The 11,235-nt window shown below is 32.1% G+C and overlaps 1 protein-coding gene across 1 annotated transcript; it reads left to right on the top strand.

Moving 5' to 3' along the window:
- The first annotated feature begins 735 nt into the window (after positions 1–735).
- Positions 736–4,645, top strand: LOC114167335 (glycinol 4-dimethylallyltransferase-like). Its single transcript, XM_028052395.1, has 13 exons — positions 736–843; positions 964–1,017; positions 1,769–2,049; positions 2,532–2,618; positions 2,718–2,792; positions 2,873–2,956; positions 3,033–3,122; positions 3,225–3,326; positions 3,417–3,512; positions 3,616–3,687; positions 3,773–3,868; positions 4,054–4,158; positions 4,366–4,645. The coding sequence occupies exons 1-13, from the start codon at positions 792–794 to the stop codon at positions 4,405–4,407; spliced, it is 1,236 nt and encodes a 411-aa protein (XP_027908196.1). The 5' UTR covers positions 736–791; the 3' UTR covers positions 4,408–4,645.
- Positions 4,646–11,235: the final 6,590 nt, after the last annotated feature.

Below are 11,235 nucleotides of genomic sequence, written 5' to 3'. Positions count from 1 at the left end.
CTCAACACAAAAAACTTTTAAAATATTTAATCAATTATTGCTTTCAAATTCCATGTCAATAATGAGAGACTTCCTCACTAACTCTATAATTGAGTCATTCCTTCGTAATAACAAGGGTTTATACTTAAAAATCAAACAAACATAGCAACAAAGAAAAAAAAAAGAAATAGAGAAAAAGAGAAAAAGAGAACGAAGAACCAAACACAGATACATGGACAGATTTGCTTATTACGGATAACCTTCTCAATTAAATTAATCTAATTAAAAATGTGGAACATGCAAGATATTTTACCAATGTACACTAGAGTTTTAACATTAATTTGGTATGAGAGTTCTAGTTGAGTGGGAAAATTTTCAAAATATTTGACCAATGTACACTAGAGTTCTGGGGAAAACATTAAGAAGAAATTAAACAATCATCACCTTTCCAACCTAAATTCTAAATTCATAGTATAGCCGTCCAAAAACTATCTCAGAGCCACCGTGATGCTTGTTTTAATAAATATGAACAAATATTTTAGACTAACTAAAAATTCTATTTTGACAACTATAGATATGATAAAAATAATCAATTCAATTATTCCTCGGCGGCTATGTATTCATTTATTATTATATTATTGGTGTATTTGTTTGTCTTTGAAAGGATGGTCAAAAGTAATGCAATATATGAATAAATTAAATGAAATTGAGCGTAGTATATAAATCTCTCTACCCGTGTCTTCTTAAGTACCGGTGTGTTTGTTTATTTCTTTATCAGAAAGTACTTTTGTCATAATTAAGGTTCAGTTTCCATGGCTTCAATGTCTCTTAGGTTCTCTCCCAATGTCTGTTCACTCGCAAACGGTACCTATATCAGCAATTACTTTCTTATTATATTTCAAAAAGAATTTATGTAAAACTTGATTTTTTTTTTATCATTGCAAGGTTTTTGGTTACTAATACGATTAACGTTGGTAATTGTAGGTGGAAATCTCTGGCGAAGCAAACATTCCAACAAAAAATTTTCCTATGATGGAAGTATGTTTCACATATATTGTTCCTCTTAACACTTTGAAATAATATATATTTTTATTTGATATATCTATTATAGTAATAGAAATATTATTTTTTAAAATTATTTCATGTTTTTGTACCATTAAATTTTAGTTTCCTCATGAATTTGCTCTTCATACCTTTTTAATACACTTTCTACTCTTTTATCAAATAAAAAGTAAAAAGGTGCATGCACTAGTCCAATTTTTTAATACATTTTTAGTTTCAAATGCTGCAGTTGTCACGAGATATAAATATTATTAAATACTGTCGTCATTATTCAGCCTTTTTCATATTATTTTCCATATAATGAAAAATTTATAATCATAAAATCTGCAATATGTAATAGAAAGATTAAGTGGTCAATTCCGAAGTGAAAGGTTAATCAAAGTTATTATACACAAAATACTTAACATATGGAAATTTGCGTTAATTTTTATTTTGTTTCACAAATATTTTGTTCAATGAATAAATTTTAATGTCATTTGGATGTCAAGTGGGAAATGAATTTATTTTTCCAAAAGTTATAAAAAATAATTATATGTGGCTTTTTTTCACTTTTCAAAGCACTTAAGGGTATGTACAGCGACCATAATTGACGAACCATGGGAAAAATAAATTGTTCAAAACAGTTTCAACTATTTAAGAAATAATGATTTCTTTGAACATCAAATATTTTGACTTTTGTTGTGCATGGTCATTTATACTGCATGCAATTAACATTTTTGTGTTGTAGGTTCTTTTGCACCAAAAACTTCAATGCACCAAAGGAAAAGTCAAATAGAGTATAACCTTACGAGGTTGCAACAACCGATTATGAAGAATCAGTTCAAAAGTGTTGAAGGAGGGTTAACGAATGAAGAAAACAACAAGATATATGTACCCAAAGCAATCTCTAAAGAATATTTTGGGTCTGAGGAATCTAGTGCTTCTGAAACTAAAGACATTGTTGGCTCTGTGAAACGCTTCCTTGTTGCCTTATATTGGTTTTGCTATCCTTACACAATGTTTGGTCGGGTAAGTTCAATTTAGTATTCCTTTAATAGATGTAATCCTTAAATGTTATGATTAATATTTAGATAAATTTATTTGTATGAAACATTACTTTGAACAATTCTCTCTTAGAGATTGCAAACAAGTCAGATAATGATAAGATTAATATGCAGTGTGTAACCGAAGACAAATTTAAACGATTATTATATATCAGTGACCATCTTTCAACAAATATTTTGGAAGTGACAAAATCTTTGTATAATTTTTTTTGAAAATACTATATATATAGAATATATTAAAATTTGAAAGATTAAATTAAATTATATAAATGTAAAAAAAAAAAAAAAAAACGGGTCCAAGCACCTGTCACCTTAAGGTCCGCCATCAAATATGTTAATTTCTCACGTTCGATGTTTTTAAGTGAGAAAAAATGTATTATAATATTAAGTCTGTGACAATAAATTATAATTAAACTCATTTTCTAAAATTTTATTTAACTTTGACAGACATTAAGCACAATTGCTGCATCACTCCTAGCAGTGGAAAGACTATCAGATATATCATCTCCTTTATTTTTCATTGGTTTATTCCAGGTGAGACTCCAAATATGTTGTTTTTTATTAAATATTCAATTAAAAGCAATCCTTTAACTTTGTTAATTAATACTTTTTGACATTTTAAAAATGTTTCAGGCTCTGCTACCTTTCATGTTTATGGACTTTTATGTTAATGGCGTGAATCAATTATATGACTATGAAATTGACAAGGTATGAAACTTTTAAACTTTTTGAAGGAAGAATTGATTGCTTGTATTTTATCAATCTAAGCTATTATTTTTTTTCTGCAGATAAACAAACCTTTTCTTCCATTGCCATCTGGGGCATTTTCCTTTACAACTGGTGTAGTTGTTACCGTAGGATCTGCAATCATGGTATTAATCCCTTTTTTACAACAATTTATATTCCCTTTATAGTAAATGAGGGCTTATTGTTTTATTTTGGTTACAGGGTTTCTTGGCTAGTTATATGATAGGTTCTTGGCCATTATTTTGGGGTCTTCTATCATTCTTTCTCATATGGAGTGGTTATTCAATCAAGGTGAGTTCTTTCTCATATACTTCTTGCATTTATTTTTTTTTTATTTTTCTTCTCGTGGCATCACATATCTCATAAACCTATCACTATTTCGTAACTTTTCAGGGTCCCCTTTTGAGATGGAAGAAAAATCCGCTGCTCGCTGCAACTTGCATATTTTGCAGTTTGGCTCTTATATTTCCCATTTCGTTTTTCTATCACATGAAGGTTTATCCTGTAACATATTATTAATTAAAGTAAGAAAAACATGATGGAAGAGTATTTTTTTAATGAAATGATTTTTGTGATATTGCACAGACTTTTGTGTTGAAGAGAGCTGTTACCTCTCTTAAGCCACTGATGTTCTTTGTTGCATTCACCAGCATATACTCATTGGGTATAGCATTGTTCAAGGTAAATGTTTATTCTTTCTCAAATGATACATTTTTCAAACATCAAACTTTTGGTACAATATGTGACTAGTATAAAATATTTTATTGGATCTTTATATATGTAGGATATACCTGATATTGAAGGAGATAAAGCATTTGGCATCCAATCTTTCTCAACACGTCTAGGTCAAAAAAAGGTATGTTTTTTGAGTAAAACATGTGATGTCTTTTTTGGTAAAACAAATCTATTGATGTTTCTAACGAATTTTCCTTAATTATTAGGTATTTTGGATCTGTGTTTCCATTTTGGAATCTGCTTTTGGAGTTGCCATTCTAGCAGGACTATCATCTTCTCTCCTTTGGGTTAAACTTGTCACGGTAATACACTTTTCAGACTTATATATTGTAATCACGAATAGAGAATAATGTCACCTCTGAGAATTATTTTTCTTTCTTTTTTTCTTTCTTAAATATCATGCTTTGTTTTTTTATTTAATTAGCATAATAGATATATTTAAATCTTTACAATAATGCTTGGAACTTTTTGGGTGTAAAACGTTTAGGGTCTGGGACATGCTGTTCTTGCTTCAATTCTGTGGTACCAGGCCAAATTTGTAGATTTGAGTGACAAAGGTTCTATTAGATCCTACTACATGCTGATTTGGAAGGTAATACTCTTAAATAATGTTTGTAATCTAAGGTAGTTAGTTCATGCTGTGACAAAATTCTGCATCGTTTGAGGAGCAAAACATGTTAGAACGTGATTACTGGGACACATTTTATAGTTATTTTCAAATTGTTTGCCGTATATTCTTGTCTTTTTCTTTGTACAGCGTGAAACATATATTGTATTGATGTTGGGTTTGTTTTTGCAGCTATTGTACGTAGCATACTTCCTCATGCCTTTAATCAGATAAAGATATGCTGTTGAAGATTAAAGCAATGTTCACGATACATTGAAAAAAGTAAACGAGATTTGTTGCTTCTAAGTTAATAAAACTGTCAAAAGTGTAGATATTTTTTTTTTTTTGAAGTAGTTGTTGTATTCTTTCTTATGTGTAACCTGTCTAAATTGGTTATTTGATAAAGTATTGCCATTTATCTAACGGATGTAATGTAAAAAAGAAGACCATTAATGAGATGTAATTTCATTTATTTATATGAATGATATGAACCTTCAACCTTCTATACTGGAATTCTACCTTCTATCTTTCATCTTTGGATCTCTCTATGTTCTGTGTTAATTATATATGGTCATAATAAAGTTATAAAATGAAGTTTTTTTGTAATTAGATTTTGTATTGAACTTAATCCAAAATATGTGTAAAAAAAGTAATACCTCTTGCAAAAAAGTATAATATATTTGACTAGTTCCAACAAAGAAAAACAGTTTTAATGACTAAAATATTTATTTATTATAACCTATAGTACCTATTATTGTAAATAAATTAAACACTAATGCAAAGTATCCATACCACAACGTTAAATAACGACGTTTATGTCACTGGCGTAATAAAACAGCTGTGGCAGCACTATAATTAAATTCAACTTTATAACGATAATTTTCTACATGACCGACCATCGATGAACCGGCAAAATCACAAAAACGACAACGGATTCTTTAGCGGCCATCGTCATATTTCTATTAACTGCGGTTAAGTGAAACAACCGTCGTTATATTTCATGCCAGATTAAAAAGTTTTAACCTTTTCACTTGTCCGCGCATGCAGAGTGTTCTCTTCTCCCTCCCGCCATCGTTGCACAGTTCTCTCCACTAAATCACCAGCCCATTGTCGTCTCACTTGGTCGCCATCACCAATAGTGGTGGATCTTGACAAGAATTATTGGAAGCCAAAATAATACATAAAAAATCTATATATTTAATTCTTGTCATTAATAAAATAAAATTAAATATATAATTTAGTATAACAATAATTAAAAAAAATCACACATATCTACAAAATTGTCAAAAGAAAATTCAATAATAATCAAATCACACCTAAAATCCAGTTATAAAAAACTCAAAGTGCAATATTTTTTTTTTCTATTTTCATAAAATAAAAAATTAATATACAAGAGGCTGATTAAACAAATATTTTACTATCAAGTGAGACAAGAGAGAATTACTTTCTTCTTTATTTATTCAAGAATGGAAGAAAACCACTAAAAGATGAGAGCAAAAATAATAGATCTTTTTCTCTTCAGAAACAAAAGAAGATAGGTAAGAACAATTTGTGAGAAACTCAAGACATATAATGAAACTACAACTAAAATTCAGTTATAAAAAAAACACACAGTATAATATTTTTTCTTCTATGTTCATAAAAAAAAAATTAATATAAAACAGACTCATTAAATAAATTATTAAACTAATATTTCACTATCAATTGAGACCAAAGAATTACCTTCTTTTTTTTCCCCCTCGAGTATGGAAGAGAACAAAGGAGAAATAAGAGCAAAAATGATAGATCTTTTTCTCTTCAAAAACAAAAGAAAATAGCTGAGAATGAGATATGAGAACAATTTGTGAGAAACTCAAGACATATAATGGAACCACAATTAAGATTCGGTTATAAAAAAAACACAGAGTACAATATTTTTTTTTCTATATTCATGAAATAAACAATTAATATAAAAGAGGATCATTAAATAAATTATTAAACTAATATTTCACTATCAATAGAGACCAAAGAATTACCTTCTTCTTTACTTCCATGAGAATGGAAGGAAAAGGACAGAGGATAAATAAGAGCAAAAACAATAGATCTTTTTATCTTCAAAAACAAGAAAAAACAGGTTAGAATGGAATATGAAAACAATTTGTGAGAAACTCAAACCATAATAAATAAATAAATATCTTGATAAATCTTTTTATTCTTTATTTTTATTATGTTTAATTTTATATTTTATTATTTATTAACATTAATTATTATGTTTATAAAAGAAATAAAATATTTTATTTAATTATAATATATTTTTTAATATCTATAATATAAAAAAATTAAAATATATATAATATAAAAAAAATTTAAAACTTTGGGGGGGCCATGCCCCTCCCTGCACCAATAGTGCTCCGCCACTGATCACCACAGTGCGCCCCTCCGTTATCTCAGCAACCATCGACACTGCTCCTCGTCACCGCAAAGCTCCTCGTCACCGCACTCCATTCTCCAGCTAGCCAACATTGTCGCTCCAAGTCGTCGCAGTAGTGTGCTCTATTCTTCCTTTGTTCTTGCTACAACCAAACGTTGCCGCTTAGCGTCATCGCCCTTCGTTCTTCTTCCATACTATTCAATCTTTTGGGATGCTGCGAGTTTCCATTGGTGGGTTTTGGGCAATCGTGTCAAACTGTGTTTGTATTATGTAAATTGTATTTTAAATTAGGATGAATTCTTATATAGTGTTTATTTAATTTAATTAGTACTTTTTATTTGTCTATTTTACTTTGTAATTTGAAATATTTATTAAATGTGTTGGGATTGAGTTTGGAGATGTCTGACCTTCGACAAAGAAAACTAATTGTGACCATTATCTACAAAACATAAATATGGATCAAAGTTGGATTAATTTGCCACTTATAAGTCATGAGTACAAGAGAGGGGTGTACAAAATAGAGTAAGGATGAGGTGTCCTACTATGAATTATTTGAATGGAAGAATATTGAATGTTGCTCAAATATTAGAGAACATATATTTGTGCGATGAAAATTTCTGAAGTATTATACAACATGGACGTGATAAGGTGAATTGTTAGGCATGTCAAGTGTATCCGAAGCACATCAATCTATTGAGTGGACAATGGATGATAGATTAAAGGACATGATCTGTGATGTCTACAAATGCAGAGACTCCTTTATTGAAGCGGATTATGAAAATATATGTATCAATGAAGAGATTCTGTTATATCCTATAGTTCAACTAACTTCACATGATTATCAACAATATTAAGGTTGATCAATTTCATGACATTGAATGGGTGGATAGAGAAAAACTTCACATAATTGCTTCAGTTATTGAAGGAAATGATTCTTGAAGGGAATACACTACTCGATGAATGTATAAGGCAAAGAAGATACTTTGTTCGATGGGTATGGAATATCGAAAGATTCATGCATGTCCTAATGATTGTATTTTATATAGAAAATAGTCTGCATAGTTAAAAAATATTCCAAAGTGTAGTTTGTTACATTATAAGGTCAAAGATGGTGATCAAGACAACATTAATGAGGTAACAAAGCACAACCCTCCTTCAAAGGCAATTTGGTATCTACCAATAATTCCAAGGTTTAAAATCCAATTAACATTAAAAACCTTATATGGCATGGTGGGATAAGACCAGGTACTGGGTACTAGCTTCTACCAAAATTCTCATAGTACTTGTACCCAACCAACCTTATCACACAAAGGCGAGGTATTGGATACTGGCTTTTACCAACATTCCCATCGTACTCGACCTCATCTCACCAAGGCTAGGCACTGGGTACTAGCTTTTACCAAGAATCCCATAGTACCCGTACCCGGCCTTATCTCACCAAGGCCAAGTAAGGATATTTGCTTTTACCAAAAATCTCATAGTACCCGTACTCGGCTTTATCCCACTAAGGCCAGGTATTGGGTACTAGCTTTTACCAAGATTCCCATAGTACTTGTACCCAACTTTATCCCACCAAAGTTAGGTAATGGGTACTGGCTTTTTACCAAGATTCCCATCGAACCTATACGCGACCTCATCCCACAAAGGCCAGGCACTAGGTATTGGCTTTTACCAAAAATCCCATGTACTCAAACTCGGCCTTATCCCATAAAAGCCAAGTAATAGGTATTGGCTTTTAGAAAAAATCTCATAGTACCCATATCGGGCCTTATCCCACCAAGGACAAGTATTAGGTATTGTCTTTTACCACGATTCCCATAGTACTTGTACCTGACCTAACCCCACCAAGGCCAGGCACATGGTACTGACTTTTACCAGGAATCCCACAACATTCGTACCCGACCTTATCCCACCAACGTCACGTACTAGGTATTGGGTGTTACTAAAAAGCCTATAGTACCCCCTATCTAGCCTTATCCCCCAAGGACAGGTACTAGGTATTGGCTTTTACCAAAATTTCCTTAGTACTAGTACCCGACCTCATTCCACCAAGACCAGGCACTAGGTATTGACTTTTACCAAGAATTCCATAATATCTATCTCGGACTTATCCCACCAAGACCAAGTATTGGATACTGTCTTTTACCAAGAATCTCATAATACCCGTATCCGGTCTTATCCCACTAAGGCCCAATAATAGGTACTAGCTTTAAGAAAAAATCCTAGAGTACCCATATCCAGCCTTATCCCACCAAGGATAGGTACTGGGTATTACCTTTTACCAAGATTCCCATAGTACTCGTACCAGACCTAATCCTACCAAGGTCAAGCACAGGGTAGTGACTTTTACCCAGATTCCCATAATATTCGTACCCGACCTCATCCCACCAAGGCCATGTACTGGTACTGGCTTTTACAAAAAACCTCATAGTACATGTATCCGACCTTATCCCCCTAGGGAGAGGTACTAGGTATTGCCTTTTACCAAGATTCCAATAGTACTCGTACCTAACCTCATTCCACCAAGGCCAAGCACTATGTATTGGCTTTTATAAAAAATCTCATAGTACCCATACCCGACATCATACCACCAAGGCCTAGGTATTAGGTACTGGCTTTTACCAAGATTCCCATAGTAGCCGTCTTAGTGGGATCCACACGTAAAATAATAAGTATATATATATATATATAAGTATATATATATATATATATATATATATATATATATATCACATTATTCAATACATTCATTACACAATTAGTATATTCTGAAATTCTCTGACATCACTAGTGCTAAGTACCAAAATGTCTTTTGTAAGCACCCCTGCATCATGGACAAGGATCGCTAGAAGTGAATAACCTCCAGTTTACGAAGACCAATCGCCAATGGAACCTTAAAGACTTGACAAAGTACAACTTGATCTGATAAGAATAGTACCAAATTCAAATCTATTTCACATTATACAATCAAAACGTATTTTCAAAATGTGCATTTCAAAATATTTTTTCAAATTTCACAATCCATAAATATGTTTTAGATTATAAATTTTAAAATTTCTTTTCAAATAATCTTGATTAAATTATTTATAAATACATTCTTAATCGTACAATATGAAATATATTTTCAAATTGTGAAATTCATAAAAGTATTATTTATAGATTACATAATCTAAAAATTTATTTTGAATTCACATCATCAGAAAACACATTCCAAATTATATAAACTAAAAATTCATTTTGAATTCACATAATCCGGAAACACATTCCAAATTATATAAACCTAAAATCCAGAAATATATTCCAAAGTAATTTAAAATTTATTTTCGAACATGATAATCCATAATCGTATTTTATAGCATATCTTCAAATTCCACCGACCAAAAAAATAAAGCATAGTATTTAAGACCTTTCTAACACCCATAGAGATACAAGAAACACGGGTGAGAAAAATAAATTGCCTTATCCTTGTCAGTCAGCAAAAGCAGGCTGTCTTAAAAGTTTTGGAAATCCTGAAATTGGACTCTATCCTAATATTTAAAACAAACGCGCAATTTTAACATTTCAAAATATTATATTATGAATGTATTTTAACAAAATAAAGCACAAAAATTAATGAAAGACTGGTGCAAATTTGTGGACAAATCTTCCCGGTCCTTTACAGAGCATAACATCTCCTTAAATAGGTGTTGTACATGACTGAGAAAAAAGTAGCATAATTACAAGGTTTGCAGTAACCATAACAAACAACTGTAACCTTACATTCATTCACCATCTTTTAACCTTGATTTTTCTTCTTTTCAACTTTCCCTTTACAAAAGTATTTACATAATAAGAATTTGTTCAATAAGCGTTTAGTTAAGCTTTTAACGGAAGCACCCCTCAAGTCCTCCATGGATTCCACTCGAGGTGAGATTGACCGAACAACACATAAAGATTCATAACTAGGAACATTCATATTTGGTGCAGGATTGTGCTCTACTTTTTCATCAATTGCCTCATATATCACTAGTGTAGATTTGATATTTTACCTCGCCTTATAGGCTTCGGTTATAGCGGAACCGAAGCATATAAGGAGGCAGTGACAATTTTGCAATTTCATCAACCTATATTGCTTCGGTTCTACAAACAACCGGTGCCGTAAGCAATTTTAGGCCTCGGTTCATTAAGAACCGAAGCCTATTAGGTAGCCCAGAAATAAAAATTTTAAAATTGCCACCAGCGAAAACACATTTGGCCTCGGGTGCTTTTGGACCGAGGCAATATTGGGGTGTTTTAGGCCTCGGTTGAAATAGAACCGAAGCCTATAACCCTGCCCAAAAACCCTAATTTAATAATTTCATCAGCGCCGCCCCCTTTGGCTTGGGGTCCCCTTTCACCGAGGCCATTGAGCCACTTTAGGCCTCGGTTCTTTAAATAACCGAGGCCATAAATCCTGTTAAAATCCCCAATTCGCGAATCTCGATCATTATTCATCTTCTTCCCCAATTCTCTCTGCACGAACGCTACGCCACCCTCTGCCACCACCAGTTCCGACGTTGTCGCCGACCAGCTGTCGTCGTCGTTCGTGGGTTTTCGTCGCCTCTATCTCCTCATCCATTTCTCTCTGCCGCTCCATTTCTCTCCAAGCCACCTGCACCTCCATCAGACCAGCC

Source organism: Vigna unguiculata, chromosome 10, assembly GCF_004118075.2.
Source record: "Vigna unguiculata cultivar IT97K-499-35 chromosome 10, ASM411807v1, whole genome shotgun sequence".
In the NCBI taxonomy this organism is placed as follows: domain Eukaryota; kingdom Viridiplantae; phylum Streptophyta; class Magnoliopsida; order Fabales; family Fabaceae; genus Vigna; species Vigna unguiculata.
The sequence above is the reverse complement of the archived record's forward strand: the minus strand, read 5'-3'. Positions and strand labels throughout refer to the sequence as shown.

Coding starts and splice junctions, on each gene's coding strand:
- LOC114167335 (XM_028052395.1), top strand. CDS start 792: ATGGCTTCAATGTCTCTTAGGTTCTCTCCCAATGTCTGTTCACTCGCA. Junction 2,050..2,531: donor CTTACACAATGTTTGGTCGG/GTAAGTTCAATT, acceptor TAACTTTGACAG/ACATTAAGCACAATTGCTGC. Junction 3,869..4,053: donor TTTGGGTTAAACTTGTCACG/GTAATACACTTT, acceptor TAAAACGTTTAG/GGTCTGGGACATGCTGTTCT.